The 16,713-nt window shown below is 39.4% G+C and overlaps 1 protein-coding gene across 1 annotated transcript in view; it reads left to right on the forward strand.

Moving 5' to 3' along the window:
* HRH3 (histamine receptor H3) overlaps window positions 1-12,672 on the forward strand; it is a 69,445-nt gene extending 56,773 nt beyond the window's left edge. Inside the window, exon 3 of the mRNA XM_044090415.1 lies at window positions 11,369-12,672. Coding sequence (XP_043946350.1) covers window positions 11,369-12,274 — 906 coding nt within the window. The 3' untranslated portion in view covers window positions 12,275-12,672. The remainder of the gene's footprint in view (window positions 1-11,368) is intronic.
* Window positions 12,673-16,713: the final 4,041 nt, after the last annotated feature.

Below are 16,713 nucleotides of genomic sequence, written 5' to 3' on the forward strand. Positions count from 1 at the left end.
GATCATTGTTCTCTCGTTGCCGGCCATAACATTTTAGCCCTTTCTCTTCACTTTTCTTGCACTCCTCCTCTACGGCCTACCACTCCTCACCACCCTATCACTCCTCCCCACCCTACTACTAATTATGTTTTGCATCTATAGTGTGTGTGTGTGTGTGTGTGTGTGTGTGTGTGTGTGTGTGTGTGTGTGTGTGTGTGTGTCTGTGTTTTCCGATCCACTAAGAACGGTTCTATATTACAAGATCGAAGCTTTACTTAATCGAATAACTAAAGCTTGAATTTGTAATATTGAAACCGTAAATTGTCAAACAACCGATTTAACCAAGGGAAACACTTCCCTTGGCCGTTCTGTAGAGTATGCCCGTTTCTCCAATTTGGAGTGATCTTGGAGTTGGTATATTTAGGTAGGGGGGTGTGGGGGGCACAGTTCCCCAAATTGGGGGGGGGTGTGGGAGCAAAGCCTCCCACTTGATTTTGGATATAAAGTTTTTTTTTTTGATTCGGCCAAGGGAAGTATTTCCCTTGGTTAAATCTGCCGTTCGACAGTTTTAGCTGTCAATATTACAAGATCGAGCTTTAGATATTCGATGAACTAAAGCTTCAGTGTTGTAATATAGATGCCTAAGAACATGCTCAACATCTTCAGCCTCTCTTTATAGGACAATCATTCCATTCTTTTGATAACTTTTATCTATCCTAATACTGCTCTCTTTGAAGGCCTCTGGATTTGTATGCAGTACTATAGCTGAAGCACTATGAATGACTTATAAAAGATGCTGTGCTTACCAGAAGTAAGCTCAGAAGTAGCCCCAGAAACAAACCACCCTGATGGCATTGCAAGTTAAAAAAAATATACAACAAAAGAAAAAAAATATGCCAAAAATCAGTAAGAGTAATTCTCACAAAGATAAAAACTCTCTCATCAAACTAATTTAGCAACTGAGAGAGTTAATTAGATCAAGGAAACCCAACTTTAAGCTTAAGGTAGCCTCCTAGGTGAAAGATAACCATAAGACCCTCTTTGGCTATGTCAGAAACAACAAGGACAGCACCCAGCAATGTGCCGAACTGGTGGTTAATGGTGCCACATTCACCAAGCCTGTGGATATATGAACCTGTGGAGAAATTCAGCTCCAACTTTACCCCTCTATCACCCCAAACCATCACTGAAGAAATACCCTCAAACATAACCCTTCCAAGTAATGAGGGAGCATGTACTGACTGCTCTTGCTAAAGCCAAGAACAGAGCCTAAATGGGCCAGGATAACACCCCTGGATGTCTTCTGAATAGTCCAGAATGTGATTTATCAGGACCCATGGTGTAACTATTTAACTATAGTTTTAAAATAAGCTTTGTACCAGGAGAATGGAGGGTTGTGATGGTCATCTCCTTTATAAGGGTGGACCTTTAACACATACTGGAAACTACAGGTTCATTAATATGGCTGGTCTCATTTCCAAAACCATGAACAGAATTATCATGGAAATCATCAGCAAGGAAATAAAACATGTCCAGACACTGGACACATCCCAGTTTGGCTTTGTCAAAGGAAGGTCATGCTTACTGAACCTGGTGGGCTTCTTTGAAAAGGTCACTATGGCAATGGATGATGGGAAAATATATAATATTGTGAGGTGAAGTAGATTATATTGCCTACCTAGATCTGACTAAAGCATTTGATACAATACCCCACTTGGATATTGTCACTAACTAACACATTGGATAGCTAGCTGGCTCATGGCTAAGACTCTAGAGGTTAGGATGAGTAAGACCAACCCCAGGAAAATGCTAGTAACCAGTGGAGTCCATCAAGGCTCTGTGCTGGGTCCACTCTTCTTTGGCATCTACTTCTGGGATGTCAAAGCCAATGTCAAAGGCCTCTGACTGACCAAATTCACAGATGTTTGCAAGATGGGAGCAGTCATTGAATCCCCCAAGAAGAGAACACACTTCAGAAATGTCTAACAGACAAATGTTTGGTGACCAATCCTGCACATTTTTTAATGAATCCACAAGTACAGTGGAACCCACAAACCAGTGTACCATTGTGTTATTCCATGTTTGAATACCAATTGCATGTACGTTTTTGAACACATGGTCTCTGACTGTTTTCTGAAAGGCTGTAGTTGGCTTATTTTAATAATGTTTTTTAGAGATTCTTTTAGCCAGCTGGAACTATTTTGGATAAACCTCTTCAATACATACTTAGTGTAAATGAAGGCCTGTATAACTGAATACCGTCATTATTTCTAGGAGTACAGGACTGGTTTCTAATCTGCAGGCTGCTGAGGAGTGGTGGACAGTAACCATCATTTAATATTTTGTAGACTGGTGCATTGTGCAATAAGGTAGCTGCACCTGTAACAGGTAGCTGTTTGTTTGAGAGTAGCAGAGTGATGTTCAAACTTTGTTAGCCAGGTGCACACCTCTCAACCTGCAAATGCTGAAATAGGAACAAAGGCCCTTGGAAAATAGGAGCATCCAAAATCTGGAGAACTAATTTCCATAAAAGTTGAATACCAAATAGCACACAACTCTTATCCCTTTCAGTAGGAAACATATGTTTAAAAACAGAGTAATAAAATGATGAAAAAATATAAACGCATTATTAAACTGACAGTGTAAGATCTATAGTCTTTAATGAACTGTATCACAATATTCTACTGCATAAGGTCATTTATTTTTGCTTTAGAAAGAGAGAGATGTAAGAAATGTGTCTCTTTTCTTTAAATTGTTGTTGCCACTAATATGTTGGTAACATAGTGTGTTTTTCTGTGCACTGGATGGCATCAAAAAATCACTTGTGATGAGGGCGATTCAGAAAAGTATGTAACTGGGTAAATCAAGCCTGAGAATAATGACACACCACCAAAAACAGGGGTATCCTAAATTAGGGCTGAAAGTAAGAATGTTCCTCCAAAATAGGGACAGTTGAGAGATGTGGCGAGGTGTATAAATCTGTAGTTATACACACCTCTCAACTGTCTCAAATTTTGCAGAATATCCAGATTTTTGCCTCATATTTTCAGTAAAAAATTGTGACTTTCCGTCAAATCACTGAGAATTGAAGTCACTAAATAATGACACACATTTGACTTTCAGATTATATACTTCAGAAAATGCATGCTAACACAAAACCTATTATCCTAGCAACTTTCTAAGTTTATGAGAGCAATACTTAAAATATGTCCCTATTTTTGGGCCTTTGTCCCCCATTATTTTAGACTTTTATTTGTGCTAAGAGGTTGAGAGGTATGTATTTTTGTTCTTGGCTGACTGAGTGAAGTTTATGTACAGAGAGAAGTGCAGTTAATGGGAGACAGCACTGCAAGCAGGGACGGAGTACATTTACGGCAACAGCTCGCATAGCCTGAGATCAATAACTTAGGTATTTTATATGAGATGTTAAACTGAGATAACACTTTATTGACCTGAGGTTCTGTGTGTTGTTGAAATGATAGGTTTTGGGGTAAGCTTAACCCTGGGTACCCCTGTTAAGTAGTGATAGTAAAAGAGGTTTGAAGTGGGTCTGCAGTGCTGAAGTGCTGATGACTTTAAGCTTTCTAAACATGCCAAATAGCACTTGTGTTGATTAGCAGATTGTTCTTACAAAGCTACTTCCATATAGATTCAGCACCCTTCTAAAGTTCCCTGTTCAGAATGGATACTCTTTTGATAGATCTGGTTATGTCAATGTCATCTGCCCCCATTATACAGTTAATCTCTGTCAGTTTCCTGGGTAGATCATTAAATTACTGTGAGAATAACAGAGGAATCAGGATTGGACCTAGTGGGACCACTGATGTTTTGATTCCAAACTGAGTGTCATTCTAAGATCCAGCCAGTCTAAAAGTACTGTTTTCAAAACAGTTGTCAAACCAATGTACCATTTCCATAATGAAACCTACATATGACAGTTTAAGTAGCAATATAACATAGCCAATAGATACAAACCCCTCTTAAGATCTAAAAAGTTGCTCTAGTAATTTTATCTTGAAATGATGCTTGTAAAGATATGATTCATTAATGAATACACAGCTGTTAGACCACTAATGTCAGGATAGGAATCATGTTGCCTATCTGTGTGATTGCCCTATTTTTGTACATACTCAAGAATTTGATCATATACTATTTTTTCAAGTAGTTTAACTGCCAAACAGAGGTTAGCAGTAGGCTTAAGGTCACTTGTAATGAGTGGAAAAGGACATTTAGCTAGGGGAATATTGATGGTGTGTTTAAAGCTGATATAATTACTTGTAATTTCCTGTGTTATCTGCTTCTTGGCATTGGAAAGGAAGCAACTGTTCCCCATTACAGACAGCCATCGCACCTAACCTGAAAAAAATACAAAGTCACAAGAAATACATATTTGATGCAATGGCAGGCAAACATTGTACAACAGAGTAAGGTAAATTCAGAGTTAATTGTTATCCAACCAGCAGCCAAAACATTCTCAGTACAAACACCACAATGTGGGAGGGAAGATGAGTGGGTTACAAAGAAAATACATCTCAGACAAGGGTGGTGGGTTAGTAGTGATGTACACTGACCACTACATTAATGAAATGGAAGAGATAGTCAATAGCCCTTCTTACCAGCTCGTATCACATAATGAATTAAATCAAGCTTGTTCTAAAATTAAATCACACTTATACGAGATGTTTTTGGAAGCCAGGATTACTTCTGACCTTTTTAAGTACCTTAGCATGCCAGCCCCTAGAACTCCTATTCTTTTAGGTATTCCCAAATTACATAAAAACATTGGTAATCCACCAGTGAGACCATTAGTAGATGCAAGGTCTAGTCCAACGTACTCTTGGGTGAAATGGGTAGATGAAACCCTTAAAAAATATGTGACCCAGGAACAACAAATCTGCAAAGACTCTTGGTCATTTTTAGCCCAAATTAACAATTTGGGCTATAGTCATTCTTTGAATTTCTTAACCATTGATGTCCAGGACCTTTACTCTTCAATACCACATGATGAAGGGATTTAACGGATCAGTAGCCTACTGAGGGCCAAGGGAGCACCATCAGAAGAAGTAAATCTATTAGAGGAAATGTTGGACATTATTTTGAACAACAATTACATTACATTTAATAACAAATACTGCGTCCAAAAAACAGGAGTGGCAATGGGGTCCCCGTGTGGTGCTAGCTATGCAAATTTGGTTATGGCATCATGGGAGCATGAGTTTATCTTTAATAAACCTGACATAAAGAAACAGATCCATTTTTACACCCGCTTCCTTGATGACGTCCTTATACTACTCAACGGTAACAGGGATGATGCAACAACATTGGTAGATTATTTTAACAGTACAACTAGCTTCCTTTATTTTACATTTGTCTTTGACACAGACCAGATTTCTTACCTGGATGTTGATTTGAGCAAAGATAAAACAAAAAATTCATATGTTTCTAAAATCTATAGAAAACACACATATTCCAATTCTTTTCTCCATTACAGCAGCTGTCACCCTTGGCACCAGAAAAAAAATCTGTTGTCAAGGGACAACTTGTGAGAGCTGCACGTATGGTCACACTTGAGTCAGACTTTTTATATGAAAGTCAAAAACTGAAGGACATGTTTCTCAAAATGGGTTACCTTGAGGACCTGATAGACATGATTTGTGATGAAGTCACCACTAAGAGAGAACAAGGCCTTTACAGGCCAATTCTTAGTTTGAGTCTCAATAAAACTGGAACTATTGATTCTAGTCGTCCTGACAAATATGAATACACAATTAGTCTGATTACCCCTTTTAGTAGTGATGCTAAGGAGATAAAGTACATCCTATACAAAAATTGGGAAATAATTAGAAGAGATGCCCATATTGCTGACAGGTTTGAAAACAGCCCTCAAATTACATACAAGTGTGGTACCAACTTGGAAAGTTTATTAGAGGTCAACAAACCAGCTTTAAATTGGAAATGTGGTATGTACAAATGCCAAATGTGCAATTATTGCAAGCACATGAGTACAGGCAAGGAGGTAATTATTAGAAACACTATTTACAAGACCCACTCTAAGTTTACTTGCCAGTCTAAATCTGTGGTCTATGTGGCCCAATGCGCGGGTTGTACCGCGTACTATATCGGTAAAACCAACCGTAAGTTGAAAGAATGTATTTACGAGCATTTGTATAAAATCAGAAATCAAAGCTTAGATAATGCTCTGGCAAGACACATAGTGTCATATCCACACCATTCTTTATTATTTAGAGCCACTGACTCAGTGTTTGATGACAATAGAGGTGGACCTACATCTGTATTATTGGAACAACTTGAATTGTGTTGGCAACTTCGTACTGGATCTTGTTTTAATCCGGTTTGAATGAAGTAGTATCTTTGGCATGTATACTTAAACTAAGGAATTTGAGATGCTAGTACACCATAAATGTTTATACACAACACCATTGTTACCTTTTAGAGAAAAGAAAGTGTAACATTTAAACCTATGTTATCAGGCTTGTAATAGTATTATCTCTTATTATTTTATTGTTTTTTCTTAGTTTTTTCACTTTGTCTTTGCGCTACCTGTTTTTCTAGACCCTTGACATGTCTATTTGTTAGCATTTAGGCATTTTGTTGATGTAATAGTAATGTGACAACTGTTTGTTTCAGACTTCAAAAAACTTCAGTGTTTGTTTCAAACTTTAATTAATTTTAGTTTTGTTAGCACTGTTGTTAACAATGAAGCCTTTTATTTGCTTAATTATTGATTATTTATCTTGCTAGAAGAGTTAGAAATTTGTTGCAAATATATGTAACATGCATTTTGAATTTTAAATCACAACTTGTTTACCACAGTGAGCAATGTCTCTTTAAGTTGAGTGTAACTTGTGTGGCTTACAATGCCCACTTTTTTATTTAGTATTTAATGATGAAGTTTTTATGACATTTTTTATCTGAAGAAGTCCTGCTAGTGAGCAGGATGAAAAGCGCTTTATTTTTATCGTTGGTTTGCAGTTTGTGTGTACTTGTTAGTACCTTGTGAGTGTTTGCTTCTGGATTAAACACCGTTGGTTTGCAGTTTGTGTGTACTTTTCAGTACCTTGTGAGTGTTTGCTTTATTTTTATTGTTGGTTTGCAGTTTGTGTGTACTTTTCAATACCTTGTGAGTGTTTGCTTTATTTTTATCGTTGGTTTGCAGCTCGTGTGTACTTGTTAGTACCTTGTGAGTGTTTGCTTTATTTTTATTGTTGGTTTGCAGTTTGTGTGTACTTTTCAGTACCTTGTGAGTGTTTGCTTCTGGATTAAACATCGTTGGTTTGCAGTTTGTGTGTACTTTTCAGTACCTTGTGAGTGTTTGCTTTATTTTTATCGTTGGTTTGCAGTTTGTGTGTACTTTTCAATACCTTGTGAGTGTTTGCTTTATTTTTACTGTTGGTTTGCAGTTTGTGTGTACTTTTCAGTACCTTGTGAGTGTTTGCTTTATTTTTATCGTTGGTTTGCAGTTTGTGTGTACTTTTCAGTACCTTGTGAGTGTTTGCTTTATTTTTATTGTTGGTTTGCAGTTTGTGTGTACTTTTCAGTACCTTGTGAGTGTTTGCTTTATTTTTATCGTTGGTTTGCAGTTTGTGTGTACTTTTCAGTACCTTGTGAGCGTTTGCTTCTGGATTAAACATCGTTGGTTTGCAGTTTGTGTGTACTTTTCAGTACCTTGTGAGTGTTTGCTTTATTTTTATCATTGGTTTGCAGTTTGTGTGTACTTTTCAGTACCTTGTGAGTGTTTGCTTTATTTTTATCGTTGGTTTGCAGTTTGTGTGTACTTTTCAGTACCTTGTGAGCGTTTGCTTCTGGATTAAACACCGCTGGTTTGCAGTTTGTGTGTACTTTTCAGTACCTTGTGAGCGTTTGCTTTATTTTTATCGTTGGTTTGCAGTTTGTGTGTACTTTTCAGTACCTTGTGAGCGTTTGCTTTATTGTTATTGTTGGTTTGCAGTTTGTGTGTAGTTTTCAGTACCTTGTGAGCGTTTGCTTCTGGATTAAACACCGTTGGTTTGCAGTTTGTGTGTACTTTTCAGTACCTTGTGAGTGTTTGCTTTATTTTTATCGTTGGTTTGCAGTTTGTGTGTACTTTTCAGTACCTTGTGAGTGTTTGCTTTATTTTTATTGTTGGTTTGCAGTTTGTGTGTACTCTTCAGTACCTTGTGAGCGTTTGCTTTATTGTTATCGTTGGTTTGCAGTTTGTGTGTACTTTTCAGTACCTTGTGAGCGTTTGCTTCTGGATTAAACACCGTTGGTTTGCAGTTTGTGTGTACTTTTCAGTACCTTGTGAGCGTTTGCTTCTGGATTAAACACCGTTGGTTTGCAGTTTGTGTGTACTTTTCAGTTTTTCAGTACCTTGTGAGCATTTGCTTCTGGATTAAACACGCTGGTTTGCTTGCTACTCTCATTGCTTTCTTCACTAGTTTGACATCTAAAGTACCGTCGATATTGTGAGTTGCCATAACTAGAGCGTTATGAAAACATGGTTGTATCAGTCAGAAAATGAAGCAAATAAAACTCCCTTTCATAGTGTAGGGACTCCAGAATCGTAATTCTTGAGCTTAGTGAATGAAAGGGTATAGCTGCTATAATTTTCCAGCTTTGAAAGAAAAATGAAAATGCCATAACAGACTCAAGAAAATTCACTTTACTGCAAACAGAGCTGCACACTTTAGTGTCATTGATCTCTATAAGACATATTCAGATATATTTTACAAGTGATCACATGATTACTGCAAACAAATGATAAAGAAATCTAGTACTTTCCATAGGAAAAAATAAAGAATTATGGTAAAAAAGTTGTTGTTCTGTCTTTCGGCTTTTCCCGGTTAGGGGTCGCCACAGCGGAACTCCGGTCCGCTAATGATTGGTAGTTGATTTTTACATGCCGAGCTACCAGCCTTGATGCACAACCTTCAATGAAGGTACGCCCATTCACGCATGCCTCCACGCAGAAGATGCTCTAGCTGAGAATCAAACGTGACAGCGTCTTATTGTGAGGCGACAATGCTACCGCAGCACCACCACTGCGGGTATGGTAAAAAAGTACAAGAATAATTAAAATATTACAATTTTGGAGCTTATCATGTAATATATAAACATGATAATATGAAATACCACACTTAACACTCAGTAATTATGTAACTGTAAGAAATCAGATTTAAAAGTAAATTTGAAATAACATAAAGCAAGAATAAGAATCTGGTGTTGTATCATCTTTCATTATCTTGGCTGGTGCAGTGGTGCAGCGGTAGCATTATCGCCTCTCAACCAGAGGTTCTCTAGTTTGATTCTTGCCTGGGGGTGCCTTCTGTGTGGAGTCTGCATTTCCTCCCTGCATTCATGCGGGTTTCCTCCCACATTTCAAAGACATATCGGGAGCATTTCTCCCTGGGCCTCTGCTGAAAATTGGCTCTGTTCCAAGTCGTTTCCTGTTAAATAAATAATAATAATATATAATAAACAAAAATCTCTTACTTTCAGCACAAGCTTGATATTAAGACTCTTAAAGAGAACTAAGGGGGTGGCATGATAGACATCCAATGTGAGTTGCCACTTTAACTCTCTTTATTTTGTAGAATGCTATCAAAGTTACAAACTCATATTAACAGATGTTCCTTTCAAACAATGAGAGAAGGAAACCTTTAGATCTGCGTACACTCAAGTTTGTGTTTATAGTGAGGAGAAGGAAACAGCGCTAGCCACAAGTATAGGATTCTGAGTGTTTTTAGGTAATTCATCAACGAGGTAAAGGGGATCCATACAGAGACTAGTGGGTACACTCAGCACTGTTGGTAGTGCAGCTGTTGTATACTGTACCATGGTGATGTTGAAGTAGAAGGAGATGCATTAGATGAACTCTCCAGTTATCAGTTCGTCCATGTGCCCTTTCATGGTCATAGGCATTGAGGGCAAACGGATGAGGTCAAACACATGCAAGTGTCAGAAGTAACATTCTTTAACAAGGTTGCTGGCTCCATCTCTATGATAACAATCTCATAGATCTGAAACAAATCTTGGAGAAAAACTACTACTCCACCAGTTTAAGAGGAGTCAACAGAGGAAGTCTGGGTCCCTATGGAAGATTCTTCCATGTGTCTTCATTAGGATGTGAAGCAGGCATGATCCACTGGGAGGAGGCCTCAGGAAAGTTAGGGAACTTGCTAATGATATTGTTTCTCAGGTTTTTTTTTTTTTTGTGAATCCCTGAAGATCCAACAGGATGAGCTAGGGATTCTTGCTAGGAATAAAGAACTTTGTTCTGTCCTACCAAGCTTGTTATTAACCTTGTTCTTTCCAGGTAAACAAGTTTAGAAAATGGAAGAAAGAAAGGAAGAATGGATGGAGGGATGGACAGATGGATGGGTGGGTAGAGATGGATGGATGGAGGGATGGACAGATGGATGGGTGGGTATAGATGAATGGATGGATGGAGGGATGGACAGATGGATGGGTGGGTAGAGATGAATGGATGGAGGGATGGACAGATGGATGGGTGGGTAGAGATGAATGGATGGATGGATGGATGGATGGATGGATGGATGGATGGATGGATGGATGGATGGATGGAAGGATGGATAGATGGATGGATTCATGGGTAGATGGCTGGATAACATATACAGTATTTATTTATTAACATTACAGTATTTGGTAAACAGAATCATTAAGGACCTAAGCCTAATTTTAGATTAAACATAGAAGTTTGATTGACTTATTCTTGCTCTCAAACCATGTAAGTGGCACCTGTAGGATACCAACTAAGTTCTCCAGATTTCCAGTTAATGTTATTACTCAATCCACCACACTGTTTTCTCTCTCTCTTCCTCTTTCTCTGTATGGCATGTATAGTGAAGATGAGCATAAAGGGAGGCAGAATGCTGAATACTTTTGAGGAGCATACTTGATAGGATGTGTCATTCTGCAGTCAAGGAACAGTAACCCCAGTCTGTTAGCTGAAGAACAAAGGAGGACCTTGGCAGAGATCCTATGAAATCTGAAAAAGATATGAAGCTTGATCTATATCTGACTTCTTTTAGGATAAAGGAGATTAGAGGTATAAAGTTAATGATTTTCAGTGTTGAAGCAATTAGTAATTTGTACAAAAACTCAAATGGCCAGTAAGATAGCTACAGGCAACTAGCAGGCGTCATAACTAATGACTGGCACTGGTTTTAAATGTTATGTTTGGTTGCAATGAAATACACTAATAGTTGAGGGGTAGGCCTAACCACTGGAAGTGTATGCAGACAGTAAAATTATTGGGCTGACAGTAGAAAATTAAATAATGCAATAGTTTGTATGTATACAGTATTGAACTTGTCAAGTGATAACATATTTCTGTTTATTAATTCAACACTCACATTTTGTTTTTCAGCACATATACAGAGCACAGCAATGCAAGATAAGAAATGCTATTTACAAGATGATTCTGGTATGGGTCTTAGCATTCCTGCTGTATGGACCCGCCATTATTATTTGGGAGTATGTAGCAGGAAAAAGCATTGTCTGCAATGGACATTGTTACACTGAATTTTCTGATAACTGGTACTTCCTAATGACAGCTTCAAGTTTGGAATTTTTTGCACCATTTATCAGTGTGACTTTTTTCAATGTCAGCATCTATCTCAATATTCGAAATCGTACCAAATCGTACTCTGAAAATTTGCTGGATACTCCAAGCCAATCCTTAGTTCAGAAAAGTAAGGCAAAGTTTGGGTTAACAGTGTTGTTTCATTTCTGCAAATCTCAGCATAAGCCTCCGGAAGTCCATTCAGAAGGAAATAAACAGAACATTTCAAACCAAAATGAGCAGCATACTTCTGAAATGCTAGGAAAACAAAGTGAATCAGACAGCTGTTTTGAAGGCACGAGTGAGATGGAGTCTAGTCACTGTAACAGCGAGGAAAAGCCAAGTTCCAAAAAAGCTGGCAGGAAGTCGACATCCATGTTATGTCAGGAAAAGAAAATAAAGAATGCTCATCAACGATTCAGACTGTCCAGGGACAGAAAAGTTGCAAAATCTCTTGCAGTCATAGTTTGCATTTTTGGGATTTGCTGGGCACCGTACACTTTACTTATGATCATTCGAGCAGCGTGTCAGAACACATGTGTATCGCAGTATTGGTATCCAATTTCATTTTGGCTGCTTTGGATAAACTCTGCAATAAATCCTGTTCTTTATCCTTTATGTCATCAAAGCTTCAAGAAAGCTTTCTTAAAACTTTTGTGCCCCTCAAGGCTAAAGCCTCATGCTTCCAGTATACATGCAAGCTATAAGTAAAGCATCAGTGTGCGAGCAAACAACTGCTCAGAGTTCCATTCATGTGTCATGTGCTGAAGTACATATTTCCACAGACTGAGCTTTAAAACGAACATATAGGACAAAACATCTGATGGACATTTTTGTTTTATAATTCAAGGGGTGTGATACATTACCGAATGTCAACATATGAAAAAAATGCATTCAGCTAACTTCAGCTTTAATACAAAAATCTATTCAACCTGCACTTTTTCAATAAACCAGAATTCTTATAACTTACATATTCATTTGAATATTTATACTCTGCTAAAAACTATCATTGCTAATGTAATATATGTTGCTGTAACCGTTGTTATGTATCACATTTCCAGGAAAATAAAATATTTTATTAAAAAATGTTTGAAATGCTTGCAGACCTATAATGGTTTGAGTTACTATATTTTGTCAACCTGGTGCATCAAAATAATGTATTATGCTAAATACTATTATAGGTTCATAGGAAATTACTAGGCTAATGGCTCAACAGCCCTTACAAGCCTAGTCCGTTTTACCCAGATTTTACCCAATTTTCTCTCCCTAGGAGACAGATAATGGTCAGCAAGCAGGGTTTTGACAATTTTTGCAGACTGCCTCTCTCCATAAGGGGCATGGCCGACACCTCAGGATTGAATTTCTGATTTCCCAAGCATCGGTCTAGATTGCACTTGAAAATGGTCAGTGAAGGGCTTTGCTTAATGTGACTAGGGAGCCTATTTCAGAGAAGAGGGCCAGTCTCTGGGATACATATCTGTCTCTCCAACATGATCTATTCATGTCAGAGGTCCTGTTTAAATCTTTCAAGTGGGTAACCCTTGTGCAGTTAGTTTTGCAAATATGCAACATTTCTGTCAGGGCTGGGTCAGAGACTGCCTTGTAGGTCAGGCACAGATCAATCCAGATCAATCCAATCATCCATCCATCTATCTATCTATCTATCTATCTATCTATCTATCTATCTATCTATCTATCTATCTATCTATCTATCTCCATCCGTCCATCTATCCATCCAGTCCCCAGCTTCGCAAGGGATGGCTTGCACCTGTCACCCCTAGGCTTCTGGATCCCCATAGTGCCTTTTTAGGCAAGGCTCAAATTCTAAACCTACCACCCTAGAACACAAAAAAGAAAAAAAACTAAGGGTAATGCTGCTCAATGCCAGAAGTCTCAACCTCAAGATGCATGCACTCGAAGCCCTTCTCAGTTTGGAGAACATCGATGTCTGTGCTGTGACTGAAACCTGGTTCAAGGCTCCTGAGAGCACCCGCACTATCAGGTTTTACCTCATATCCCAAAATCCAGACCACACCAAGAAAGGAGGGGGGGTATCCATATTCATCAAGGATACCCACACCTCTAGGTTGGTGGCAATGCATGAGGCATCGGAGACCATCCAGGTGCAGGCAAGACTGCTCTGCAATTTGTAGCATGTTACAGGCCACCCTCTCAAACTCAGGAACCTCACACAGCTTTCCTGAAAACACTGGAGGAGGTAAATGTATCTCCAAACACCATCATATTAGGTGATTTCAACTATCCGAATATAGACTGGGATTATTACTCAAGCCCCGACACTCTAGCCCAAAGGTTCCTAGAGTTCATAAACTCTAATGCCATGGAACAAGTAGTCACCATCCCCACAAGAGGAGAAAACATACTAGATCTCATCATCACGAACATGGGGACACAATGTTCAACACTGCATTGGTGAGATCAGATCATAAACTAATCTCACTGAGTCCACATCCCCACCCCAGATAAAAAAGACCACAGTGAAGAACTTCTCAAAAGCTGACTTCACACTTCTTAAGACTGGTGTGGTTTCCTTCAAGGCCCCAGAGCCAGCGGAAACCATTACCCAAGCCACTGAATCACTTACAAATGCCTTCTACCAGCACCTCAAGGACTGCATGGATCAGGCAATCCCAAACAAAGACTCTTTCCAGTCTGGTGGACCCCAGCCATAAACAAGCTCTACAATAAAAGGAGAAAGCTACTACAAGATAGAGCAAAATCCTTAAAAAGACACCCTTGATCATTATAAGTAAAAATCACTCATAAAATCATCCAACGCAAATTTTCAGAGAAAAGTCTCTAAGGACTCAAAGCACAATCATAAGGCCTTTTTAGCTATAAACCTGGGAGCCCAGATATGCTCAGAATTAGTTCAAATGATGTAAAAATCACTGAACCAACAGACATTGCCAACATACTGGCTGACAGGTTCAGTGCAAAAAAGGAGAGATATCTATACCAGCGGACTGTAGCCCCCAAACATCTCAAATGCTCAGGTGAAAACTGCACTCTCCAAGGCGAAAAACACAGCATCTATGGGACCAGATGGTGTCCCAACTCAATGAGGAATTAAACCCAGCTGTTTAATCTTAGCCCATCAGCACAAGCCTGGTCTGCAAAGCTATGGAGAGGATCATAATGGAAACTTACAGACATTGGATCCAACGATCATGCCTTTAAACAGTCACATTGATGAGGCAAGGCAGTCCACACAGCCTACCTTGACCTTGCAAAAGCTTTTGACACAATACCCCACGGGTATCATTGAAAAACTCACCAGCCAAGATGGGTTGCAAACTGGCTAAGTGACAGAACCCACAGGGTCAGAGTTGCTGCATCTACTTTTCAGAAGTACAGACAAACACAGGAGGATTATTGACAAAGTTTGCAGATGGATATCCTTCAGAAGGGTCTCATAGAAATGGATAACTGGTGCCAGAGCCAAAAACAAGGTTACCCCTAGCTACCATATAGGTGGCAATCCACTAAGCACAGAAGAGGTTATCAGGGATCTGGGGACCCAGGTTGACAGTAACCTTTCGCTTGACACGCCAAAGTAGTTAGGAAGACCTTTACATTGCCCACCTGATCATGAAGGGATTCACATCTAGATCAAGGGAGGTCTTTGTTCCCATCAGACCAATGATTAAGTACAATGCCCCATTCGAATGTATCTTACCCGACACCTGCAGCAATTGGAAAGGCCCAAAGTTGGATAAAGGTCTCAAAAATATGTCTTATGCTGCCCGACTGAAGGAACTCCAGCTCTGTGACCTGTGCCTGACATACAAGGCCATGTCCAACCCGGAATTAATGAACATGCTCCACCTCAAAAAATCCAAATCCATCAGAACTACAAGAGCAAGAGACTTAAACCTTAACACGGTTATTAATAGGACGTGCTGGAGGGACAGATTCATCACCCAGAGACACCCTATGCTGTGGAACAAAATCCCGGTACATGTGAGGCAGAGCACCTTGCTGGCCTTGTTCAAGAGAAATCTTGACCAATGGATGGGAGATCGCAGGTTTACCCCAGGGATCACCTCAGTGTCACTGCTGGACAGAGGCACGGCAAAATAATGGGCATAGTATCATTCAAACTTAAGGGGTGGTAAAAGCCACAAAACTTTGGGCTAGGCTTATAAATGCCCTAGGGCAGATAGCCTAGTATGAACCTATGAACCTATGAACTTAATCCACAGACCCTTTTTCCCATATGGGGTCAGAGTGTCACTTCAACAATGACAATCATCTGGAACCAAGGATTACACCACCAGGTGGTTAGACCTGGTTATCCCTGCGATGATAGTTTTTCAGCACCACTCACTCACATGCACACTCACATCTATGGTCAATTTAGAGTGTCCAATCCACCTACTGCATGTCTTTGGAATGTGAGAGGAAATCAGGCACCTGGAGGAAGCCCACGTGATTGCAGGGAAGACATGCAGATCACCCATCTGTATTCTTAGGAAACTGAATACAGTGATAGGGCTTTTAATTGGTCCACATATGAAATCTTGGTTATACCTCGTATCTTTGGTGAGAAACCTCTGAGGATGCTACAACTGTTGCAGGTGCCTGATGAGGTACATGCCAAAACATGCATTCTAATCCATTATTGGTCTGATGAGGGCCAAGTACAGTGGTATTATGACATCCTTATATCTGGATGCCATGGCCTTACTTATAAGCTGAACCACATAGACAGATTTCCTTGCCACAGTGGACACATGATGGTCAAAGTTTAGATTACTATCTGAGTACCCAGATCTCACCACTGGCTCCACTCTTAGAAGGGTGCTATCAATATTGTAATGTTATAATTTGCAGGGGTATTTGATTTCCCAAAGGGTATTATTATACAATTCTATGAATTTAGTTTGAGGCTAAGGCTCTGAAACCAATCAGCAGTCTGTGTCAGACCTTTCTGTAGGATATAAACATCATCTGGGGAGTCAGTGATTGGCTCCAACTTACAGTCATCAGCAGACTTTTGCCTTGACATCTGGGAAGTATATCCCTAACAGAAGGGGTCCCAGCAATGGGCCCTGTGGTACTCCACTGGTGACTGGCCTGTTGCTGGATGTGGATTCCCCCATGAAGCTGGACATAGGGTAGCTGAA

Source organism: Protopterus annectens, chromosome 12.part0 (assembly GCF_019279795.1).
Source record: "Protopterus annectens isolate FY-2018-M chromosome 12.part0, PAN1.0, whole genome shotgun sequence".
Taxonomy (NCBI): domain Eukaryota; kingdom Metazoa; phylum Chordata; order Ceratodontiformes; family Protopteridae; genus Protopterus; species Protopterus annectens.